Consider the following 27635-nt stretch of genomic DNA (forward strand, 5'->3'; position numbering starts at 1 on the left):
TTAATCCATACTAACTCCACTTGCTTGTGTGTTTTCCATGACCATGTGACTTCAAGTTTAATCCAAGTTATCACCATTGCTTATCATTTGCCTTGTATTGTTTGTTTACATGTGAGGACACCATGCCACTTGATTGTTTTAGGCATGGTACTTGGACTGTAACTTATTTGGTTCATATTCCACTGCCTTGTATTTCTTTGTACCATCCCCCCATTGTGGGTCATATGTCCCCCCTCCCCATGAAAGTGTAATAGCTTAGGTTTATCTTTCCTTTATCGCTTTCCAATGCATGCTAACTAAAAAGATAAAATCAAATGATAAAAAGAAACTTTTCAAAAGAGAAAAAGCACACTTGATCAAACGTCGAGTGTTTTCCAAATTAAACTCACTTCATAGCAACAGGGGTGCTTGATCCAATGGCAAGTACCTCACCATCATTATCCATTCTCATATCACCTCAACCTCAATCTATATTTATCTCCCTCCTTACTTCACACACTTTTTCACAATAAATTCCAAACACTTGATCCAACGTCAAGTTCCTTTTCAAAAAAAAATCTCAATAAACTCGAATGCAAAAATGGGGTGTACGTACTTGTGCACAACATTCAAGTACTTAGGTTGTCGGTCGTACCTAAATTGTAGTATGATGTTTGATTTCCATTCAAAACATCTAACAATAAAACAAGTTAAATCTTGTGCTATGAGAGAGAAATAAAGTGGTTAGGATGTAATTGTCCTCTCAATTCTCGAGTATTCTGATTGTTGGTCGTACTTGGCCAAGGGTTAGATACTTGTCTCCCTCTAAGTACCAATGATTAAACTCTCCAAATTATTTCACAAGTCAAAAACCCTTTTGGATGAAAAAGAGTGGTTAGGATGCAACTGTCCTCTCAACTCCCGAGTATTCAGATTGTCGGTCGTACCTAGCATGTGGTCTAATACTTGTCTCCATACTAAAATCAACCACAACTAATCAAATTAATTTTCTACCTTATGGTATCTTTCAAAACCTTCTTTTAAGAAAGGGCATGTTACTTTCGTTCTACCATGAACGAAGCTTAAGCCTTCCATGCATGAGCAAACAAGTAATTTTTAATTGCTAGAATGTGATCCAAACACATCCATTCTACCGCAAACAAATAAACACTTAAGCCTCCCATGACATGGGCATACAAACAAATTTAGCCGCTAGAACGCGAACGTTAACATTATCCATAAAAATAAACAAACAAATACTTTGTTTGCGGAGCTCTGACTTCCTTATTGCACGAATAAGGATGTGTAGGCATTGGAGTTCGAAACTTTGGCGAGCACACTAATAATTGTTTCCCCTTCTCTTTTCAGATTAATAATTATATTTTGTTTACACATTTCACTCCATTGGACGATAGAAAGTAACATTCAGATAACAACATCCATATACGCATGAAGAACAAGCAAGTGGTTTCCGTTGAAGACAACGGATGTGAGGGGTGCTAATACATTCTTCTTGCATAACCGACTTCTGAATCTGCTCTTGGTTGCGAAGACCATTCTCTTGGGTTTTTATTGCTATTTTCCTTTTCCTTTGGAATAAATAAAATCCAATGGCAACTTTGTATTTTTCGTGGCGCGACACCTTTATACGAGATCGATGTCGTGTCATCGTGGTATACTCCAAACTAATCGATGTCCTAGATGCAACTAGGATGTTGAGATGATTCTACATTGCCTGTGAGACTGTGAATTTGCCACCTGCTTTTGGAAACTTATTGACTTCTTGGACCCATTATTCTTCTAATGGATTAAACATGACATCGATGATGATTCTATCTTTTTGGCTGCTTCTTGGTGGTTGTGGCGCGCTAGGAACAAATTGTGTCTTGCGAATTAAGTGATACCTTCCTATATTTTTTAACTCATCACAATGAATTATGTTAATCTGTTAGATAAATATTTTCTCAAGCATGATTTGTCTCATCCGACGATCACGATCACGTGGAATGCACAGTAATGTAGTAATATGATTTTAAATGTTGATGGTAGTAGCCTCGGTAATCCCGAAGTCTCGGGTTTTAGTGGATTGGTTTGAAATGATGATGGTGCTTAGGTTCACGATTTTACGAGTAATATTGGTTATTCCAGCATTCTTCATGTTGATCTAATGGTTTTATAGCATAGTTTCCATATAGCATGAGAATTTGGCATCAAAAACTTGATGTGTTATTCTGACTTCACTCTACTATCAAGTTTATCTCATAATTTATTAATATTTGACATCACTATGTCGCGATTCTTCACAAAAGAGCTTCTCTCTAAGGAATGACGAGTTCAAATATTTCATACTCTTAAGGAGTAAAGTGTTTGTGTCGATTATCTAACAAAATATAAGAATGATAATAATACGGTGTATCGATCTTTTGCATAATCTCGTATTAGAACCATCACTCTCCTTCTAACTGGTGCCAATAGATCTTTATTTTCTAGAATAATTTTCTATTTTTCTTATTTTCCTTTTCCCACTTGTAAAAGAAAAATCACGACCGTGAGATAAAATTCTCCATAACTTATTCACTTTGATCCAATATACACTTTTCCGTAATACAAAGAAGGGATTTTTTTTAAATAACCACCATTTTCAAAATTAATTCCAAAATAACAATTTTTTCAAAAAAAATCTAAAATAACCACCTTTAAAAAAATATGCGCCAGATGAACTGGCGCATCCGTCTTGAACCAAGAGGATGTGCCTGCATTTGAAGCCTCGTGAGGAGGCGTCAATGTCTATAACGCCTGCATTGTAGCTCATGAGGAGGCACCAATGCCTATGGTGCTTGCATGTCTTTACATGTTAGGCGCTTACCCTCTTGGCACATGCATTTTATATCTCCTCACTATAAATACCTCGCCCTATATGCAATATTTTTCACAGAAAATCTTCCCCTACTACTATATTTTCTTTCATTCAACTCCACTCTCCTTCAAGTTTTTGAGTTTTAACCATCTATGAATACATTCACAAGCGAAATGCCGATTTAATATTTTCCGTCATTGCGTCTCTGATAAAGATTCGACTTTAGAATATAGATTCGTTTGAACGTCTTAATTAGACGTTGAATAGTTGGTTAGAAGGAGAAATTGTAGATGGTGAAAGGATTAGAAGAATCCAATGGCTTGTGTCCACGTTCAACCAAAATGGAGAAGTGCGTGAATGGGTGGATATCAAGACTGACTGAGACGTTCATAGGATGATGCATTACATGTTCAAAATTGTTTTGATGGTTGTAATCGCATAGTTCTTGTATTGTAGTTGTTTTAATTATTTGTGTTATTGTTTATGTAATGGTATTTTCCTCACAAACTTATAATATGAAATAAATTTAGTTTTTCATATATTGCAACAGAGGTACATGTGAATTCATCTATTGTGCTCGTTCCAACACTAGGACAGTTAGTGCGATTGTGACCTAACTGACGGCATGAACTACATAATCTAACCATTTTGTTCGTCGTATCCATTTCGGTTCAAATATGGGTGTTGTTTGGGCGATCCTTTTTCTTCCTTCGCATAACTTCGTTGTACCAGACGATGTCCCATTGATATTCTGGCCAGTAATCCTCTTTTGCTACTATGGAAAAACTAATTTTATAAACATTTGATAGGCTGATGACTTTGTAAACTTAAGATAGCAAGTAGGATGGATCCCTTCAAACCTTTGAACATGCCGCAATGACATGGGAGTAGGGTGTACGAAAGTCTTGGAACTTTTCGCAATCGCACCAACCTCTATCTAGTTCGACTTTGTACTGTCCCATCGACATGCCCTCATTGTGATCCATGGACTCAGCAACACTATACCAACCTTTAGTGCGGTCAAACACCGTGACCACATGTGTGTTTGCTTTTGCAGCTTCATGTCTAATGAGTTTCATTAAAGCATCATTGAACAACTGCCCAAATTGCAACATTGAACTCCATTTGGAATGTCTGGTCTCAAATAGCGTCCCTAGCCTGAAATATGTTGCATGCACCAAAGCGGTTATAAGTAGGTTACTAATGCCTTTGAAGACAGAGTCCATTGATTCCACAAGATTTGTTGTCATGTGGCCCCAACGTTGACCGTTGTCGTATGCCCTAGTCCACTTCTCCAATGGAATATTGTCTATCCATCGTACTGCATCTGCGTTTGACAATCTTATTTCTTCGCGGTAGTGTTTGAAAGAAGGTTCTGATAATGCGTAACATGCATTGACAACCTTCTTTCGCAACGTCTTGTCTTTGATTTCTCGCATGAAATTATGAGCAATATGTCTAATACATAAGACATGCGTCGAAGGAGGATCTTGCCATCCATTATCAATGTTATCATATGCACTGATGATTGAAGGGTGTCTGTCGGAGATCAAACATAAGTTAGGTTGCGGTGTAACGTGCAAAGGCGATTAGAAAAATGTTGTTGTTGCCATCTTGTGCCACTGTCATCAGTAACGTTCCTTTGTATTTCCCGTACAACCATGTACCATCAATTTGTATAATAGGTTTACAGAAAGAAAAAACATATGATGCATGGTTGATACGCCCATAAGAGACGGTGGAATATTCCATTTCCAATAGCATATGTCCCGTCTTGTCTATACGCGAGCCACGTTTCCAACTTGACAATAGTCCCTGGAGCATATTGCTTTAGAGCCAACAAGTATTTTAGAAGTTGTTTGTAAGACTCCTCCCAATTTCCAAACACTTTGTCAACAGCCTTAGTCATAGCTAACCATACATTCCTATATGATGGAGTGTACTGGTACTCTTCCCTAATATGTGAGATTATTGTACTCACCTTTAACGACGGATTGTCGCCAATGACAGGCAATATTTACGCGTATTTAGCTGAGAGCTTAGTTTCCGATGATCTTGCATTGGGTTTGTCAGCATGCATGTGTGAACTGGACCCATGGATCCAATCTCCCAAGAATCGCTCCTCTTCCGATACGAAGCTGACAACTTAAAAAAGTAGTGCTCATTCGAACAATATATTTTATATCTCAATGCATTAGTTCTATCAACTCTAAAATCAGCTAATAGTTGTATGTGAATTTTTTTGATGGCTTTTACACAATCCTCTTTTGTGCGAAATGTGTCTCTTTGTTTCAAAGATCCTTGCATTTGTACATAAGGATTGTACCATATATCTGATGAAGGTTCATCGGAACCCAAATTCAACCTTGTCATTTGTTGAGGTGGACAGTATACATGACTAGCTGGTAATGACTCATCTTCCTCATCAGTGTTCACCATTGAATTAACCAAGATCTCAGTTTCCTCCTCTTCGTCATCTACAACATTCACATCAGCTTATTCGTCATCAGTTTTACAAAACACTTGTGACTGATCAATGAACTGAGACACTTGTTGTTGTTGTGGTAATATATACAACTCTATATTGTTGTACCTAGATTGTTCGTGACTGAGAAACATATGTTGAACATCTTCATCATCTCGAATCTTCTTTTGATAAAACTTCACCTGGTTTTCTGCAAACCAAACTGGATTTCTATAGATGATTTGGCCAACAGGACTGCACTGCAATTTCTTTTCTATTCTTTGTTTCAGATGTGAAAAATTTGATCGTCGATTTATTGTAAACCGAGTTACCTCTGTGTTGTGAAAACAAAAACTGAATAGTTGATGCTTAAATATTTCACCTTCGATATGGGCATTGATCATGTAATATTGTGAGGAAGACATTTTTTTAAATATAACTTTCTTTTCTATACTGAAATTGAATGCATTAATATGTTATTCAAATGCACTTAAATAGCGTAAATGTTGAATGCATTGATCACGTTATTCATCTGCACAGACTTGACCATGCAGTGACAAGAACACACAAGGAATGCATGTAGTGACAAGAACACACAATGCATGCGCCCAAGGAATCTCTGCACACAAGGAATCTCACAAGAGAATCTCTGCCCTAATAGTCCAAACAGGCGCTCAGTCCCTAGGCGCATAAAGCAACCTAGGCGCTAAGACCTAGGGCGCCCCTTCATGACAAAGACTCCTAGGCCCCAAGAGCAAGGGCGTCTCTTTATTGCATGTGAATATACACATGCAAGCGCCAAGACCATGAGTGCATCTTCCTTGCATGTGAATATCACATGCATGCGCCTAAGGCTATGGCTACTCTATTTTTCCATGCATGCAACCAATCACATGTTGCGTAGGTTATAAACCTAGTAAGACTCCCTCATCTATAAATAGACTTCAAATCACAACATCAAATCATCTCCAACATTAATCATCTATACTCTTTCTTTACCACACTCTTTCTCTGCAACACTAAAATTATGTCTCTATTAACTATGGGTGATGAACACAGAGGAATACTCGAGAATATCTCGACATTGTATGTTATCACTCTCTTTTTACTTCTCATATTTAATTCGTATACCTTTGTTATCTATGTCTGTAATATATATTACTTCTTCTTATTGTATTTCTTACTTATGTGCTATTAAGACCCAAAGCGTTTTTGATGCCGTGTACATGAATATGTACCTCACGATCCTTTGGTAGAACCATATATTAGAGGATGTGGATTTGTAAATCTCTTCAACATTGTCTCGTACTCGGTGGACTACAAATTCATTCTTGCTTTGTTGGAGAGATGGAGACCCGAGACCCTCATATTTCACCTTCCTCTCGGTGAGTTTACTGTCACACTTGAGTACATATACATGTTGTTGGATCTCCGTATAGATGGTAAGACCATGAATGATAAAGTAAACCCGGACAACTCTATCTGCAACGAATTATTGGGTGCCCCTTTGTGTGACGACCAAACGGAGGGAGAGTCATCCGGTCAAGCATGGGGGCAAGGTATAAATTTAAAATACCTTAAACAATATTATGTGAGTATAATATTGTCCGAAGAATCAACCGAGTACGAAACAATAATTAAAGCTCGGTGTTATATTATGATTTTATTTGGTAATTTTTTATTTCCAAAAAGTACAGGTAATTCAGTAAATATTTTGTATTTACCGTTGTTACGCAACATTAATAAGATAAGCACATATAGTTGGGGTTCGGTTGTGTTGGCCCGTCTATATAGTGCAATATGTAAAAATGCAAAAAAGAATACTTGTACGTTTTTTTCATGTGCGTATTTCTTACAAGCATGGGGTTTGTCAAGAATGTCGTCACTCGCCCCGATAAACGAGAGCTCATTCATGTTCCCGTTTGCAACAAAGTAAGTGTAACACTTTACCATTTAATTAATTATATTTTATATTACAATTAAGTGTAAATAATATTTTTCAATTTTTTTTTATCTAAGGTGGTCAGGGGGATGAACTACAATAGGTGCCTGAAACACGCTATAGTAGTCTATCGCAATCTTTTGGACCACATTGGACCAGACGATGTAATACTCCTACACAACTATATTTTAATTTAAAATTATTTATCAAATTATTTATCATTTAATCATTTCGTATTGTTTTACAGTTTATTTTATCTGGAGGTCATATATGGGTCTTGAATATCATGTGAACCATGATGATGCTGCAGTTTGGACAACAAAGACACCAATTCTCCGGTTCATTAATGCATCAGAGTGACCGGGTAAAACTGCAGTTCGACATGCAACCGACCGACATGTTTGGGGAATTGGTATCAAAAAAGAGTTATGTCCAATGGAATTATTCTGAATAGACAGACTTTGTAAAAGAGACGTGTCATCAATAGAGGAATCTTTAAAAATAAAAATTAAACCACGGATTAAACTAAAGTAATTACATCGTTATTTTTTGTTACTACAACTAAAAAAAAATACTAATAAATTAAAAACACTATATCAATTATATAATGTGTACTCGAAGTGGTTAATAAAAACAAAAGTCTCGGTAATATAATTTTGTATGATCCAAATTTTTCTGTTTAGTAATCTATTAACAAGACAATAATGCCAATGAAATTTCTTTTTCTTCTGTAATATTCAATACAAAAATCCCAAACCCCATAAATCGTTTTCCATTCCAAAATTCTCAGATTTCTCAATTGTTCAATCAACCAATTTTTTTGTATGCTTTGTTCATCACAAAGTTTGCAAGAATAATAGTTGATTTTACAATTGTTACATTTTCAAAAATGGGTGTGGATTTCTATAATATATTGAAGGTTGAAAAAAATGCTACCGATGATGATTTGAAGAAAGCATATAGAAAATTGGCTATGAAATGGCACCCTGATAAGAACCCTACCAATAAAAAAGAAGCTGAAGCCAATTTCAAACAAATTTCTGAAGCTTATGCGGTAACAATTTCTTTTTTTTGGTTTCTTTTTTTCTTTGTTATTTTGTGTTCGCTATTTGGGAATTGAATTGTATAATTTAGAAATTTATTGAATTTTATTCTTACGAATGTAGATGCAGAAATTTGTGGTTTAAATTAGGGTTTTTATTCGTTATGGATTCCTTGTGGAAGAAGTTATGTATATTCTATTGTTTGTTCTGGTGTTTTGTGACAATACTTGATTTTGAATTCTGAGAAAATTTGATGAATTTTAGATATTGAGTGATCCTCAAAGAAGGATGCTATATGATCAGCTTGGAGAACAAGGGTTAAAAGATAAGCCGCCGCCGGGAAATGAGTCGTCGAGTGGTTTTAATCGGTCTGCGGAGGATATCTTTACGGAATTCTTTGGGAGTAGTCCTTTGAATTTTGGATCGTCTGGAGCTGGAAGGTCGAAGAGATTCTCGTCTGATGGTGGAGGAAGTGGCCCGTTTGCTGGATTCAGTGGAGATTTTAATTTTCGAACACGCAGCGAAAGAACAACGTATATGCCAAAGAAACCGTCACCTGTGGAGACCAAACTGCTTTGTAGTATGGAGGAGTTGTATTCTGGTTCTACTAGGAAAATGAAGATCTCAAGGACTGTAATGGATCCCAATGCTTACGGGTACGTTTCACTTGTTTGTGTTTGGAGATCCTGTGCAGCGCGGCTGCACTGGTGTAGCCGACGCATAGGATCCCAATCCAAGTTATCTTACTTTTATCGATATGTTTTTCTGTGAGATTGTTTAGGAGAACTCGTGAAAACTGCCTGTGACGCGTGAATAATAAGCTATTTTAAGCTTTTTTTCACAAGTTCTTCAATAAAATTGATGAAAACATATTGTAGATGTTTGTTTCATAGGTCAATTGTTGTTAAGGTAATCTTTGTTTATTTATGATGTCAAAAATTGCAGAAGGGAAATAAAAGAAACAGAGGTATTAAGCATTGAAGTAAAGCCAGGATGGAAGAAAGGGACAAAGATTACATTCCCAGATAAAGGGAATCAGCAAATAAATCAGCTACCAGCAGATCTTGTGTTTGTGATTGATGAGAAGCCTCATGAAGTGTTCAAGAGAGATGGGAATGACCTTATTGTGAACCAGAGGATAACACTAGCAGAAGCCATTGGAGGAACTTTAATAAATATAAAAACACTCGACAAACGTAACGTACGCGTTCAAGTGAAAGACATTGTGAGTCCTGGTTATGAGCTTGTTGTTTCTAATGAAGGAATGCCAATAACAAAGGAGCCTGGTCACAGGGGTAATTTGAAGATCATATTTGAGGTTAAGTTTCCTAAGAAATTGACACCAGGACAACGTACTGCACTTAAGAGAGTTTTGGGAGGTTGATCCAAGATTGATTACACTATTTTTCAATTCTTGGTTGCTTTTTCATTTGTCATTTTCTTGAGGATGTATAACTTTTCGTCCTTTTTTTTAGTGTAACACTAACATGACCCTTTTTATTGGTGTGTGCTTTCGGACAAGAGTAATATACTAATATACAATAGGTCATACATTGCACATATCTGTCAAAACGCAACGTTTCTATAGAATTGTTTACTCATACAAGGGTGCCTCAAACCTTTAATTATGTTATAGTTAATTCTAATGAAAATTTGAAATTATCCTAGAATAAAACTGACGGTATATTCTCTCGTCCATATTTAATCATCGCACGATAAAACAGGGGATGAAAAGAAAAGTCATTTGAATGGTCTATTACCTCTAAAAAGTATTGATGTTACAAAAATACAAAAGTCTTGACACTATCATAAGCTTACATACATGTCTACAGTTGTATAAATGATTAAAAGAAATGTAAAATAAAAAGAACTGAAATTAAAGAAACTAAAGTCCTCTACTTCTAGAAACATGATGAGACCACGGAGTTCCTTGTGGGGGTGTTCCATAAGGTGGTGCACTGTTTGGTTGTATGTTTGTATTGCCCTGGATAGAAGGAACCCATTGAGGGACAAAATTTCGTTGGCCATGTGCCACATTCGCTGGGGGTTGCAGATATTGTGTTGGCATAATTGGTTGCTGCGGCAGACCCACAAATGGTTGATTCATAATGTGAGGTCTAGGATGAAAATTATGCACTGTCTGTTGGGGAGTAAACTGGTTCTGGTTCATATTAGGTTGCCATTCAGGTATATCGTCGTCGTCATCATTCCAGGGTTGAATTGACCCCCTAAATTTGTCCTGCCAATTTACTGAAGATACAGGTGTTACGTTTTGCCCATATTTGTGTACAAGTTCTCTCATTTGCTGTGCAGGACGGGAAGGGGTTTGACCAACCGAGTGAGACTGAACAACCGAGTGAGACGGGGCCATACTTGGTCCCATAGGTTTTTTAACCAAGACGGATGGATTTGAACTACTGGAAAAATTATACTCAGGGAGGTCATCCTCTACTCGGCCTACTGGTGGCCCAAATCCAGGAGGAACGTCATCGTCATCATCATCCCCATCTGCATCCGGAGGTTCACTCTCGGTGGTCTTAAACCCCGTAGAGGGTACTGCATTATGGGTAGATTTGGCATTGGCATTCACATTAGTATCATGCTGTCTTCTACTCAAGTTTTGCCTTTTAGAGCTATGTTTGTTGTGTGATTGCGTTGTGGGAGATATAGATGTAGTTATATTAGTTTTTCTCCATACAATAATACCAATTAGACCATTATCAATAGAATTAACTGCCTCAATTTGTTCCTTTGAAAGTATCTTGCTGAGCATTTCAACTGTTTTCTTATGAGGTGGGCAAAAGTAAAGTTCTACTCCATGCACAGGTTCTGCAAATCCCACTCTCTCGTCCGAAATATATGAATCAGCCACCTGCACGCAAAATTATCGAATTATAATGAACAATCCACAGCTAAAAATAGGGATAATTAACCAACCTAATAATAATCATGACTACCTCGCGGAGAGTTGCTTGCTCCTCAGGGGTTGACCCTTTAGAAATAAAATGTGAAACCTGTCATACAAAGAAACTCTGTTAACTTTTTGTTTGCTGACAGAAACTTTGTAACTACCGTGCTAAACATGTTTTCATCATATACACAGAGCTCTGTATCAGTTATATTAATATTCAAATCAAAAAGCAAGTGGCTTCAATAAGCGAAATATATTCAAACTATGTCACTAAACCCGTCTTATGTTGTGACATCATGCCATGTATCTCATCCACACCAAACTTAAAGAGTCCCTCCAGCCTCCCCCCTAAAATAGGAGAGTCTAATGGAGAGATTTTTTCATAAAACTCCTAAAAATTTGTTATAATTTTCTGCCCATATTTTGTTAGATGTCAACATTTCATACATGTGTGTGCATGAATTTCTGTGATTGAGCGGTTGTAAAGACACATGCCAATAAAACGAGAAACTGTCCTACGCAATTCACCAGACATCTTTGAGTATTTACCAACAATAAAAAATGAATCTTGTGATCCAATTTAACTGTGACCAATGTCTGTTCAAGTATACATATCGCAAAATTCATTTTCTCCCTCATAACAATGCATTTTCAATGTTTTATCTTGACAGCTTTAAAATCTGTCATTAATCATACACATCAGCCAACTAGTACTATTCTAATGACTACATCATCTCATCAACAAAACAAAGGAAAAGAAGAAAGCGCACAGAAATTCTCGCAATTTGCCAGACATCTTAAGAGCATTTACCAACAACAAAAATTAATCATGTGATCCAATTTAACCGTGACAAATGTTTTTCCAAGTTATACAAATCCTAAAACTCATTTTCTCCTTCATAAAAACACATTTTCTGTTTTATCCAGACAGCTTTAAAAATTGTCATTAATCAATCGTACACAACTACCTACTAGTACTACTCTAGTGACTACATCATCTCATCAACAAAGGAAAAGAAGAAAGCACGCTGTTATTCCCGATGCTATTGTTTAATCACGTGATTAAAACAAAAACTTAACATCAAGCTGGCATTAATTTTTTCATTTTTAACCATTGCTTTATATACGTTGGTGAGATAAACAGGCTATACACAAGTCTAGCATACAAAAGATATGATGAAAAGAAAAAATTAGCATCAAGCTGCAACATTATTTCTCGTTTTTAATCATTGCTATATATATGGCTGGTGTGATAAACAGGTGATACACAAATCTAGCACAACAAAAGAAAACTTGAGATACCATGATGGCACGACTTCTTGACTGTGGAAGCTCTTGTAGAAATTTTTCAAACGGATCCAGCCGAACCCTTCCCTTAATCTCGAGAAACCCAGGCCAGTCTTTGGTAGAAGTTTTCTCGCCGCTTCACAAAAAAAGTATAATGTAAGATCAGGAAAGGAAAAACACGGAAACATTAATCCTCTTCAAACAGTACAGATCAAAAACATATTCTTTTTATTCAATGAAATAAGAAGAAAATGAAAGTAGATTATGGTGGAACACATCATTTGAAATAAACAGTATTTGAAAGCCGCATTTGGGATTGTTTGAATAGACACATAAGGCATTGAAAAGCACAAATAATCAAATATACTCTGAAATAAACATGCCTAGTTACCAGAAGTTGGAAGAAACAACAATTTCCTAAAAGTCAATCGATCTAAAAATAACACAAACTAGCTGCTTAAAAGAACCTTAAAAAATTGACAAACAGCTATTGAACAGTATTGTCCCCAAAGTTTTGAGGATTGTCCCAGAGTCAATTACGAATCCTATGAAATTGTAATTTGCAGTTTAATTTACCCAAAAAAAACACAAAGCAAAGTTAGTAAGATGGCATGTAGAAGTAGATGAAGAAAATAAATATAAATAAGGCTAAAAAACAAGAAACCAATTAAAACAAATTCCAAGCCCTCGAGAAATCTTGTCAAGCTTGTTTTTCATGACATTAAATTATGTTTCTGCACAATTGCCATCGTGTTCAACTAGAACATGAAATTTTGATCCACTGACCATAAGGGACCACAGTAAATGTAAGTTGCCACATTTATACGAGATTGTGTGCAGGTTAAAACAAAATCACAAGTCAGCGCAAAATAAAATCTGAAAAAATCACAAGCATAAAAGAAAGAGAAAAGTAAAGACAGTTACAAATTCCAAAGTCATCATTGCCCTTGTATATGGATGGATTAATAACTTCAATGATATTATTGATCTTTCACCTCTTTTGTACACAGTTTAAATTTTTTTGCTTAACATGCTATATGAAAGAATTTATCAGTTGCAGAATATTCGAATTGAGTTCAGAGCAAAGGAACAGTTTTTCATAAAATATACTAAAAAATGGTAGTCACCTTTTGAAGATGCTAATGACTGAATCGGTGGTTGAGATGTTTGGCTGAAGCATTCCCTCCCAAAGGCATTCACCCTTAATGGGATCGGTAGTTTTCAACACACTATCCTTGCCATCTCTCTCTTCTGCTTGAAATTGACTAGCTCTTAACTCAGCATCATTGGATGTTGATTTTTTGCCATCAATTGATATTTCCTTGGAATGACCATCAGTCGGCTTGGTGTCAGATCGACTTTCACTGTATTTTGTATTAGACAAAATAGACCCTGCTTCAGCATTAACTTTTTTTTCTTCCTCAGCATCTGTGCTTTGAAGCTTACCAGATTTATCAGCACTGACATCACCTTTCTCACTTGGAATTAAATCTGAAGATTTTGATTTTGTTGCAACCCCAGAAACATCCTTGTCTGAGGTAGGTGCCTTTCCAGACTCTGTGGGTGGATTTTCAAATGGTGGCTCAGAATCAAGGGATTCCATGAATTCATCAAGAGATACGATTGGGGGAAGAAAGTCAGGGTCCTTCAATGCATCATCATCTGTCATAAGTCCTTGCATTGGATCAGTCCCGTCATTGGAAGAAATGGTAATGGAAAATTGATTATCCGTTTGTATGTTGCTCTTTTCATTGTCAGTGCTTACATCACTTTTGATTACACCGGGTTTAGAAGGAGAAGTGGCTTTCGCGTCCTTTTTAACTGGTTGCCTTCGAACAACAGAAGTTTTGCCACCAGACACCTCTTCCACTGGAACATTGTCTTCGTGTTCAACTTCCACTTGAAATTCACCTTTATGTGTCTTCCTGACTAAGCGTCTAATATCAACATCTGAATCGGGTAAAACCACCATTTGAGCAAACTCCTCGGCCTTGGCTATCCGCCACTCAGAAAGCTCCTTAGAAGCAAGTTCCTCTGCAGTCATGGAACATAACTGTTCCGGAGGAATTTTACCAAACATAACCCTTTCTCTGAGTTCAGGATTATTGCGATCTTTCAAGTTGAACAAAAGAGACCTTCCCTTCTCTTTGTATTTCTTATTCACACCTCCAAACAGTTTGAAGAGCTCTGCTTCTATCCTTGATGCTAAAAGTTCAGGTAAAGGGACCACCGTCCTACAAACTCCACCTGCTTCCTCAGGTTCCAATTTCTTTTCCATCATAGTTTGACTTTCCCTTTGATCATCCATGTCCATCATATGGTCCATATCAGGTAATACCCAGGAAAGACCATTTCCCTGTAAAAGGTCATCTTTCACAAAGAAACTGTCACTGAAAGGAACATCATCAGTAGTCAAAGTGTAGTTAGACAGGAAATCTTGCTTGTCGGAACTCAACATATCTTCATTGTTTAACACATTTGTGAATCCCGCTTCATAGTCCTTAGGTTTTTCAGAAAAATCTCCAATAGATGTATTACTCGTGTGCTCTCCCATCACATGGCCAACAGAATCAGCCACAGATAAAGAGGAATTAACCGATTGACAAATTTCCTGCCTTTGTTCTGGAGCAGTGTCAGCAGATGCAGATGTGGATTCAGCACACTGAGAGCTATTGGCCGCATCGTTTGGTTTGTCATCGTTTGAGACCAGATTTTTATCTTGCTGGGATACCAATGCCAGAGCAGCAGCTAATGACTCTCTCATCTTGGACCTAACACTCTCAGATGATTCAGTTTGAACCTTGGAGGATTCTTTCATCTGTGCACTCTGACTTTTAGAATTTGAGGACCGAGGCGTCACAGGTTTGCCGGAGGTGTAATCCATTTGTGTTTTTCTCTTACTAGATGCTGCCGAATGCTGTGTCCTAGAAGCATTTGTCGGTGATTGCATCTGTTGAGAACCTTTGCTTGATGATTGATGTGTCCAAGTTCTGTGTGCCATTGGTTTCTCCCGCTTGTTAGGTGTTATGAAGCTCCCCGAAGGCAGCTCTATTGTTGCCTTCCGCTTAGGAGCTGCTAACAGTTGACGTGCCCCCAAATTACTCGGCACTGTCCCCATTTGCACGGATTGTTTCTGGGGAAGCAGCCGATGCACTCCCATATTACCATCCTGGGTTTCTACCCGGCCACTCTGCCGGTTAGGTTGTGGTAAGCCTTGAGACTTGGATTCACCATTTGAGGTCCCCTGCTGCTGTGACATTGAATCACTGGCTACAGGATGCAAAAGCCCCATTTCCATCTGTCTCCCCGACGAATCAACCTTGTTCGAAATAGGCTCCAACTGAGCCATCTGCCGGCTCGTTACTGGCTCCGAAACCAAATTATTCGACATTCCAACCATTAGCATTAATCATCAACCATAGAGTACACAATTACAAACAAAACACACCTGAAATAGTTCACAACACAGTCACAAACAAAATCAACCATAGAAACAACTTCAACACTCTTCAATTCAAAACAAAAACAAAAAATCATCCCAAACAAAGTGTTTACGCTAACAATTACACAGTGAAGAGTACAAAGAACCAATAAAATCAAATTAAAACAACATGCATAAATTCAATAAAATCACAAACGAAAAACATGCGCTAATTTTCCAAAAAATCTACTTGGAATTGGTGAAACAAGAAATGGAATGAAAAATTGGAATTAGAATGAAAAGGATCGATTACATTACCTTGGGAGAGGAAAATTGTGATCTAGCGAATGGTGAAAAGTGAAAAGAGAGTGGGAAGTGAAAACCCTAAAGAGGAGGTTCGTTGGAGGTAGAAGAAGAAGACGATAACGATATCGAAAGAGGGAAATAAGAACTAGTAGTATAACATCACCAAATTACAGCCGCTTCTCACGTTCTTGATTCTTCTCTCGATTTTATCCTCTAAACGCTGCGTTTTGCACAATACTCTTTTCTTTTTTATATAAAGAAGAAAAGCAATATAAAATTAGTGTTAAGAGAATGAAAATAAATATTTAGAGTAACATAGGAGAATGGTTCATTTTCTTATTTCATCGGTAATAATATATAATGAGATCGATTATATTTATAAGACATCATATAGATATAGATCATGTAATAAAAATACAAATTGTTATAAATAAGGGAGGAGGTTATTTGGGAGATAAATCATCTATTACTCATAACATTTCTTTTGGAAGTTTGTTTTGGATATATCTCGTTAAAAAATTATTAGAAAAAAATCTAATGAAGGAAAAAATAGTGTAATATCCTTTTAATTTAAATTAACTTCTCCCTCCCATCCGAACATTTGTTTCTGGGATGTTGAAGATTATTCTTTTGTATTAATTGGTTAAAAAATTTATTTGGGAGTGTCTTTCTGAAAAGGTCTGTAAGATTATCACATAAATAGATTTGTTGGATGTTTATATCACCACTCTTTTAAAGATCATGAGTGAAAAAGAATTTTGGAGAAATGTGTTTTGTTCGGTCTCCTTTAATGTAACCATCTTTCAATTGAGCGATGCATACAGTATTATTTTCATATATGGTTGTTGTATTTAAATTTTTTAAAAGACAAACCACAAGTATTTTTTATGTGTTTAATTAAGGATCTCAACCAAACGCATACTCGACTTGCCTCATGTAATGCTAAAAGTTCTGCATGATTAGATGAAGTTGTTGTTATGGTTTGTTTCACCGGTCTCCATGAAATAGTTGTACCACCACATGTAAACAAATAACATGTTGTGATCTACCATTATGAGGATCTGACAAGTAATCAGCATCTGTATAATCTGGTAGTTCAAATATGGATACTTTGGTATAAAACAAACTTATGTATATTGTACCTCTATGGTAACGAAGTATATGTTTGACTTTGTTCCAATGTATTCGTGTAGGTGAAGAATTGTATCTTGCTAATAGATCGACAGCATATGATATATCAGGACGTGTATAATTAGCAAGGTACATTAGTGCTCCAATTGCACTGAGATATGGTACTTCAGGATCAAACAGTTCTTCATTTTTTTCTCTATGTCTGAAAGGATCTTTCTTCACATCCAATGATCTAACAACCATTGGAGTAGGTAGCAGGTGACATTTGTCCATATAGAAGTGTTTTAACACTTTTTATGTATAAACTTCTTGATGTACAAATGTTCCTTTGTCCAGATGCTCAATTTGTAAACCTAGACATAATTTTGTCTTTCCTAAGTCATCCATCTCAAACTCTTTCTTTAAACAATTCATAGCTTTTAGAAGCTTTTCAGGAATTCCAATAATATTTATGCCATCCACATAGACAACTATTATTACAAATTTGTTTCCTGTTTTTTTATTACAAAAATACAAGGAAAAATGAAATATTTGCATATCCCTCTCTAAGAAAATATTCACTTAGACGATTATACCGCATGCATCCAGATTGTTTCATCCCATAGAGAGACTTGTTCAATTTTATGGAGTAGCTTTCTCGAGATCTGAAATTATGTGCATCTAATATATTGAATCCTTTAGGGAGTTTCATGTAAATTTCACTATCAAGTGAACCATACAGATAAGCTGTTACAACATCCATCATGTGCAAATTAAGTCCTTCATGTGCTACAAGACTTATTAAATATCGAAAAGTGCTTGCATCCATTACAAATTAATATGTCTCATCAAAATCAATTACAGGTCTTTATGAAAAATCCTTGAGCGACAAGTCTAGCTCTGTATCTCACAGTTTCAATATTTTCATTTTATTTTCGCACGAAAATCCATTTGTATCCAATTGGCTTCACACCTTGAGGTGTTCGGACTACAAGTCCAAAAACTTGTCTTTTGTAGAGTGAGTTCAATTCTGCTTCAATTGCATCTTTCCATTTTGGTCAATCCTCACTTTGTCTACAATTTTTAATAGACGTTGGTTCGTGATCCTCTTTGTCATTTAGCGTTATATTGTATGCAAAAATATCATCAATGTCGACTTCGTGTTGGTTCCATTGTATTCTATTTTGGACATAATTTATCAAGATCTCTTTATTTTCACGAGTTTTAGGTACCTGGTCAATCTCTTATAGAGATGAAATGTTTATTATGTCTGAAGATTCTTTTAGATTTTCTATATCCTCACTTGGGGTATCTTTATTCTTAACTCCTTTTCTTGTTCGAGGACTTTTATCTTTGGAAATGATTGGTCTGCCGTGCTTCAGGCGTGGTTGAGACTCATTGGATTGTCCAACAGGGATATCCATTTTTATTTGAGCATTTGCAACTGGTATATATGATTTATACACACCTTTTGGATTAGTGAATGCATTTGGTAATTGATTTGCTAAGATTTACATGTGAATCATCTTTTAAACTTCTAGTTCACATTGTTTTGTTCAAGGATCAATATGAGATAATGATAACTCATTCCAACTGATCTCTTTTTCTAGCTTTTTATTCTCTCCCCCTAATGCTGGAAAATTTGATTCATCAAAATGACAATCAGCAAAATGAGCAGTGAATAAATCTCATGTTATTGGTTCAAGGTACTTTATAATAGATGGAGATTCATATCCAACATGTATTTCCATCCTCCTTTGAGGACCCATCTTAGTGTGTTGTGGTAGAGAAATTATAACATATATCACACATATAAAAATTCTTAGATGAGAAATATTAGGTTCTTTACCCAAAACTAATTGTAAAGAAGAAGAGGTGTGGTAACTCGTTGGCCTGATACGAATCAATGTTGCAGCATGCAAAATTGTATGTCCCCAAGCAGAAACTGAGAGTTTGCATATCATAATAAGTGGTCTTGCATTTAATTTTATATGTTTAATAAATGATTCTGCAAGTCCATTTTGTGTACGAGCATGTGCTATTGTGTGTTCAATATTAATTCTAATAGACATACAATACTATTAAATGCTTGAGATGAAAACTTTGCACCATTATCAAGACGTGTTTTCTTGACAAGATAATCGGGGAAATGAGCTCTTCTTCGAATTATTTGAGCTAGCAATCTTGTAAACGCCTGGTTAAAAGTTGACAAGAAACAAACATGTGACCATCTAGTTAATGCATAAACTAAAACCATAAAATATCTAAATGGTCCACATGATGGGTGTATTGGCCCATAAATATCACCATGTATATGCTCTAAAAAATTGATAGATTCATTTCCAATTTTTGTTGGTGATGGCCGAATTATCAACTTTCCTTATGAGCAAGAGCTGCATGAGAACTTATTTGATTTAATAGTTTCCTGATTCATTAATTAATGATCGCATGAATTTTCAATTATTTTTCTCATCATTATATAACTAGGATGGCCCAATCGGTCATGCCAAATTAAAAATTTATCATTATTTGTAAACTTATGGTTTACAGTTGTATGTGCTTCAATTGTACTAATGTAAGTGTAGTACAAGTCGGAGGATACAATCAATAGCTTTTCCATTACATATTTTGTGTCTGAATTGTATTTGTTAATACAAATATATTCAATACCTCCATCATCTACTATTTCAATATGGTATCCATTTAGGCGAATATCTTTGAAATTTAATAAATTTCTATGAGACTTGGGAGAATATAATACATTATCAATGTGTAATATTGTTCCTCCCCGTAACAACACATTGGCTCTTCCGGAGCCTTCAATTATTTTCGAGGTGTCATATATAGTACTGACATCAGTCTTTCGATTCACTAAATTAGAGAAATATCTTTTATTCTTGAAAATTGTGTGAGTTGTTGCACTATCAAGAAGACACATATCTTCATTGTTGGTGTTAGTGTCAATATTCATTATAAAAACAACAATAATGTTTAATGATAAGTTATAAGATCATTTTGAAGACACAAGTCATTTAAATAATAAAATATATAAACAAACAAGTAGAAAACACACTTTATTATTATTAGAAAAGAAAATTCAAAACATCAATAACAAGAAAATTTAAAACATCTATAAAAGGAACATTCAAACCATCCATAAAGACTTATTATAATAGCTAAAAAGAAATTTCCAAAAATTATATTTCTTGACACTTACATCTGTAATAAGGTGATCAACTATTTCATCTGGATCAACAAAGAAATCATCAATATCTAAATGGGTAAGATTCATTTTACCTTAATTTGGATCATCATCTTCATTAGCAAAGTGAGTCTTTTTATTTTCAGTCATTTTTTGATAAAGATCAATAAGGTGCTTTGAAGTGCGACCCCAATGACATTTTCCTCCACAACGATAGCAAGTATTTTCATTATTTTTGCTACTTTGGCCCCATGTTTCATTCTTTTGAATTTTTTTTCACTTTTAGTGGAAAGACATATTCTTATGATTACCACTACGACCATGAGCATAATTATGACCACGGCCACATGCACGTGCACGACCGCGACCATGGTTTTTCCCATAGCGATCGTGCCTTGATACATTACATTTGGGAATGGAGTTGTACCAATGGGACAAGTCTCGTGATTTTTCATCAATAGTTCATTATTTTGCTCAGCCACAAGAAGACAAGATATTAGGTTAGAATATTTATTAAATCATCTTTCTCAATATTACTGCAGCAGGAGCACATTGGAGATATGAAAAGTGGAAAATGTTTTTTCTAACATATACTCATCAGTTATTTTTTCTCCACATATTGTTAGTTTAGAAGTTATTATAAACATTGTAGAATTATAATCACTTACACTTTTAAAATCCTACAAACGTAAGTGCATCCAATCATATCAAGCTTTTGGTATGATGACCGCTTTTTAATGATCATATCTATCTTTCAATTTTTTCCACACGACATATGAGTCAGTTACGGTAAAATATTCATTTTTAAGGTCTTCACGAAGGTGACGATGAAGGAATATCATGAATTTTGCCTTTTGTTGATCAGATGATGTATTTCCTTCTTTAACAGTATCGTCGTGACCTTATGTGTAACAATCCAATTTTTAGTATTTATTTATTATACTATTATTACTGGATTTTATTTTATTTATATGGAGTGTTAATTAATTAATGGGTTGTTCGGTAGTATAATAATCGATTATATTAATTAATTTGGTGTGTTAATTAATTATTTAGTTGATAGGAGATATCATGAATAATTGAATTAATTAACATGGTGGATATATGGTGTTAGTTTAATTTATTTGAATTAAATAGAGATATTTAAATATTAGGTCTTATTGGACCTATTAATTAAATTAGAAGTATAATGACTTAAGCCCAAATAGAATACTAATATAAATAGTAAGAGGTGAGGAGAGTGACAATTAGGGTTCATTTAATCATTGAAGACAATAGAGAAAGAGAAGGGGAAAAATAAGGAGGAGCTAGGGTTTCTAGAAAATCGAAGAGGTAAGGGGGGAATCCTTATTATTATGGGTTAGTATGATTGGATCAATGGGTAGATGTATGTTTAGGTTAAAATCCCTAATTTTGTATGGTTGTTTGGAATCGTTAGGTTTGATGAGTATGCTTGATTGTGGTGATTGATTGTGTTAAAACTGCAAATTAACGTTATATATTTAGAGTATTGTGTGAGTTATAAATTTCTGAACGTTTGGCTTTTTACGAAATTGAAATCGGAGGTCCGGAAGTCCTCCAACGATGAAAAACACAGAAAATTTTGCATGTTGTCCGTCACAATCGCGACTTTTTTTATGTTTTATTATCGAAATCGTTTTGGTCATAACTTTTGATCCATGAGTCCAAATCGAGTGTCGTTTGAAGCGTTGGATAGCTGAAACAGAAGGCTATAACTTTGTTTCAGGAATAAAATAATTTTGGAGATTATTTCATGGATATTTTTGGGGTTGAAGAAGACGAAAATTATGTTGGAAAATTTAGAAAACAACAACTTTTTAGTAACGCCTTCGTGCATGATTTTATTCATAACTTTCAACTCGTGAATCATTTTGGGTTGGGGTTTAAAGTATTAGAAAGGTGACTATAATAGATATTATGTGAATGGTGTATTTGTTATGAATATTAAGATGGTAGAGATGATCTTAATTGCATATTATGTGAATGATGTATTTGTTATGAATGTTAAGATGGTAGAGATGATCTTAATTGCATATTATGTGAATGGTGTATTTGTTATGAATGTTAAGACGGTAGAGATGATCTTAATTGCATATTATGTGAATGGTGTATTTGTTATGAATGTTAAGATGGTAGAGATGATCTTAATTGCATATTATGTGAATGGTGTATTTGTTATGAATGTTAAGATGGTAGAGATGATCTTAATTGCATATTATGTGAATGGTGTATTTATTATGAATGTGTATATGTACCATTGATGGATAATTCATAGAGTTGAATTATGGCGATATGTTGAATGTTAAGATGGTAGAGATGATCTTAATTGCATATGTGTTGGTATTTGTACATTCATTCATGGCATGGTCGGCTTCATGGTGGAAGCGGTGAAACTGTGGGTTCACATGGTATTAGACGTTGATCCTTAATTAGAAATAGGCGTAGCAGACGTTGATCCTTAATTGGAAATAGGCGTGGTAAATAGACGTTGATCCTTAATTGGAAATAGGCGTAGCAGACGTTGATCCTTAATTGGAAATATGCGTGGTAAATAGACGTTGATCCTTAATTGGAAATAGGCGTAGCAGACGTTGATCCTTAATTGGAAATAGACGTGGAGCCTTGGATTCTAGATATTGAATCGGAAAGCGGTGGAACGTTGGGTTCATATAGACGTTGATCCTTAATTGGAAATAGGCGTAGCAGACGTTGATCCTTAATTGGAAATAGGCGTGGTAAATAGACGTTGATCCTTAATTGGAAATAGGCGTAGTAGACGTTGATCCTTAATTGGAAATAGACGTGGTGGCTTGGATTCTAGATATTGAATCGGAAAGCGGTGAAGCGTTAGGTTCACATTGGTACCACATGCATAGAGTCACATGTCTTGCATTGAGTCACATTAGAGTTATATGATAATTGAGTGTTTGCATTAATGTGATTGTGATGTGTGTATGAGATATGGTAATTGAATTTGATGATGTTTGGATACATAACTTGACTGAATATGTGATTATGTGATAATTGTAGCTATGTGTATATTTGAGAGTATAATATTGGATTTGAATATTATACTCTGTGAGTTTTTATGTGTGCTTGAAACATGTGAAATAAATGTTGGTTAATATTATTTACATGGTTATATGAAGTGTGATGAATTCCTTTAAGTGTTGATTTAATCATTGTGCTTGATTAATACTTCTTCATAATGATTTGAATTCTCACCCTTTGTTTGAATGTTACCTTTACATGGGTATCGCGCAGATACTCAGGAGTAGTATCGCTGAAGTAAGTGGACGGTAGCTCACTCGAGATTAGCTGGAGAGCTGCGGTACTTCGTTTAGAGACTAAGTAGTGAGTCAATTCTCTGGTCATGTAACACTGGGTAGATTGGTAGTATTGAACTCATATCTGAATTGGATACGTTTTATGTTATTAATTGTGAACATGTTTAATTGAAGAGATTATTGAGAGATGATCATGGTATGGGACATGGATCATTTGATGAAATGCATGGATATTCGTTATTTTCCGCTGCAAACGCATATTCTTGAATATTCGTGATAATGGAAATGTGTTATTTTTAAATGACCAGGTGTATTGTATATTGATGATGAATGATGTTGGTTTTGAAAGCTTCTAGTTTTGAAAACGTCGATGTGACGCCCTTTTGTTTATATGCGTGCTTATTTATTCTGATTATATATTAAGTATTTTGGGATAGAAAAGGGGTGTTACATTAGTGGTATCAGAGCAGGTTGGTCCGTCCGCCCAGGTTGTTTAATTATGTTTGTTCCCTAGTATGCGACATGTGTGTGAAAACACTGTCGATGCTTATTTTATTCTCCATTGCAGGATGGGAATGAAATAAGTTGGGGAGAAGCATCTGCTTCTCTTGGATGTTCCTATTGTATCGAGCTTGGACATCATGTTATTTTCCTAAGGTTGGTGCTAAGGAAGATTGGTTTGTGTCTGCTAAGCAAGTTGATGAATCGGTGCAAGATGGTGCCGAGTTGTTTATGTTGTTGGCAACTTTGGATATTCGTGAGAAGAGGACGATTGAAGAATTTGAAGGAGAATTGCGGTCTAAAACGCAGCGGAAATTAAAAGATTCTCCTTTAGAGATCCTTACGAATGGTCATGATCAGTGATAGAATATTTACCTCTTGTGACGGTTGAAACCTTTGGTGCAGATCTCTTGTGACGATCAAAACCTTTGATGCAGATCCACAGAGTGATCACGAACGTTGAACGATGACAACGTCTCTACTCAGTCCACACGAACGGATTCCTTCAATCTCAGTGCTAGCTGGTACGAATGAAGGCTTTGAGTGAGAGAGAGAGAAAACGAAAATAATGCAACCGCTATCAATGCTTCTGCACAAGGGTTCTATTTATAGAACCACTTGTGTGGGCTTCAAGCTAAAAGCCCACTTAAGTGTATTTTGGCCCATATCTTATAATATGCCCAAAATCACTTAAGCCCATGGTACCTTACCATATTTCGTATTCTACTCAAGTACACCGTACCTTACGATGTTCTATAATTCACTTAAGGGCACCGTACCTTACGGTATTCCTTAGTTACTCTATCTCTCATCAATCCGTCCTTTGTGTGTGACCCTGTAGGTTTTCATGACGTTGGCAATTATATTAAATCATGTATTTAACATAATAAACAGTGAGCGGTATCTAGCAACACATCACTGCTACCCAAGACACGAAAATGTCAAGTGATCTGAAAATTCCCTCTGTGATAATACTTATGTGTATAATTACCCTATTGCCCTTATGTCTATATTGAACACAAGGCATAGACCGTGTCATCCTTGTCCAGTTCAATATTGGGCCCATAGACATTTATCCTGTTACGCAGGATGGGAAAATTCCATCTAGGTCACTCATGTCCCTTAGCATGCTTCGTGGAGTACCCATCAACTGTCTTTATGGTTATCCAGTTACGGACAACGTTGGATCAGTAATAAAGCACTCGACTCTACATCTAGGGTCCATAGTGGTTTCAGGTCGAAGAGTGGTATACACCATTATCACCATGAGAATAACTTATGACACTTTGCATAACTTTCTATATAGTATTCTCATAGCGGGTCAATCCGGTATAAATATTACTCTTAATATTCATGCCTATGTTTAAGACTTGATAACTCTTTATCCATGATCCATGAGATGTGATCATCAGTCTACAAACATAATAGTCTTAATGCTTTAATGTTATCCCACTTCACACTAAAGCTCGACTACGGATACTTTAAGAATAGTGTCCTTATGTTTAATGTGATCTCATGATTAAGTCATACTTGATACATTAAACAGACTAGCTATTCTAGGGACTTTATTAAACAAACGTAATAAAGAAAAAGCCTTTTATTATTAATAAATAATTCGATACAAGTACCAAAAGTATTGGCCTCTAAGGCTTACACCAACAATCTCCCACTAGCACTAGAGCCAATCAGGCATACCTTTAATACCCATAGATCTAGTATGGCCATCATGCTTCTGCTGCGCAAGAGGCTTTGTCAGTGGGTCAGCAATATTGTCAAGTGTAGGTACTCTGCATATTTTCACATCTTCTCTATCTATTATCTCTCGAATGAGATGATAACGCCTAAGTATGTGTTTGGATCGTTGGTGAGATCTAGGCTCCTTGGCTTGTGCGATAACACCATTGTTATCACAGTAGAGACCAATGGGATCCACAATGCTAGGAACTATGCTAAGTTCACTAATGAACTTTTTGATCCAAACAACTTCCTTTGCTGCACTTGAGGCAACAATATACTCGGCCTCGGTTGTAGAATCAACAATTGTATCTTGCTTTGAACTTTTCCAGCTCACAGCGCCACCGTTTAAGCAAAACACATAACCAGATTGCGATCTAAAGTCATCCTTATCTGTCTGGAAGCTAGCATCGGTGTATCCAATTACAGCCAACTCTTCCTGACCTCCATATATCAAGAATGAGTCCTTAGTCCTTCTCAAATACTTAAGGATATTCTTGACAGCTACCCAGTGAGCATCACCAGGATCAGATTGGTACCTACTCGTTGTACTTAAAGCATACGAGACATCTAGTCGAGTACATAACATGGCATACATGATAGATCCTATTGCAGATGCATATGGAATCTTATTCATGCGATCCCTTTCTTCCTTAGTTAAAGGGGATTGTGTTTTTGATAGACACAAGCCATGTTGCATAGGTATGAATCCTTTCTTGGAATCATGCATATTAAAGCGTCTCAACACTTTGTCTATGTATGTACTCTGACTTAGGCCAAGCAGTTTTTGTGATCTATCTCTATAGATTCTGATTCCTAATATATAGGCTGCTTCACCTAGGTCCTTCATAGAAAAGCATTTCCCCAACCAAGACTTTACTTGCTGTAGGGTAGGGATATCGTTTCCAATGAGTAATATGTCATCTACATATAATACCAGGAAAACGATCATGCTCCCACTAACCTTCTTGTAGACACAAGGCTCATCTTCGTTCTTGATGAATCCATATTGTTTTACTGTTTCATCAAAACGAAGATTCCAGCTTCTGGAAGCTTGCTTCAATCCATAGATTGATCTTTGTAACTTACATATCTTTTGGGCTTCCTCTGGTATGTCAAATCCTTCAGGTTGTGTCATGTGCACATCCTCAAGAAGATTTCCATTAAGGAAAGCAGTTTTGACATCCATCTGCCATATTTCATAATCATGATATGCAGCGATAGCAAGTAAAATCCGAACAGATTTAAGCATTGCAACTGGTGAAAAGGTTTCATCATAGTCAATCCCATGAATTTGTTTATATCCTTTTGCAACCAGTCTTGCCTTATAGGTATGTACCTTACCATCCATGTCAGTCTTCTTTTTAAAGACCCACTTGCATCCTATAGGGTTGACTCCTACAGGAGGCTCTACCAAGGTCCAAACTTGGTTTGTGTACATGGAATCCATTTCAGATTTCATGGCTTCTAGCCACTTCTCAGACTCGGGACCAGTTATGGCCTCTTGGTAGGTCACAGGCTCATCTTGATCCATGATTAATACATCACCTTGATTAGTTATGAGATATCC

At 35.9% G+C, this 27635-nt stretch overlaps 2 protein-coding genes across 2 annotated transcripts; one reads left to right on the plus strand and one right to left on the minus strand.

Annotated features, from left to right (window-relative positions):
* The first annotated feature begins 7902 nt into the window (after window positions 1-7902).
* LOC127086152 (uncharacterized) lies at window positions 7903-9843 on the plus strand. The gene is made up of 3 exons (XM_051026867.1): window positions 7903-8296; window positions 8550-8941; window positions 9231-9843. The coding sequence occupies exons 1-3, from the start codon at window positions 8132-8134 to the stop codon at window positions 9667-9669; spliced, it is 996 nt and encodes a 331-aa protein (XP_050882824.1). The 5' UTR covers window positions 7903-8131; the 3' UTR covers window positions 9670-9843.
* A 170-nt stretch (window positions 9844-10013) lies between these two features.
* LOC127086151 (uncharacterized) lies at window positions 10014-16435 on the minus strand. The gene is made up of 5 exons (XM_051026866.1): window positions 16223-16435; window positions 13611-15931; window positions 12499-12619; window positions 11243-11299; window positions 10014-11157 (listed from the first exon to the last, which is right to left on the minus strand). Exons 2-5 carry the CDS (start codon window positions 15887-15889, stop codon window positions 10171-10173), a joined length of 3444 nt encoding a protein of 1147 aa, XP_050882823.1. The 5' UTR covers window positions 15890-15931; window positions 16223-16435; the 3' UTR covers window positions 10014-10170.
* Window positions 16436-27635: the final 11200 nt, after the last annotated feature.

The sequence above is a fragment of the Lathyrus oleraceus genome, chromosome 5 (assembly GCF_024323335.1).
Source record: "Lathyrus oleraceus cultivar Zhongwan6 chromosome 5, CAAS_Psat_ZW6_1.0, whole genome shotgun sequence".
In the NCBI taxonomy this organism is placed as follows: domain Eukaryota; kingdom Viridiplantae; phylum Streptophyta; class Magnoliopsida; order Fabales; family Fabaceae; genus Lathyrus; species Lathyrus oleraceus.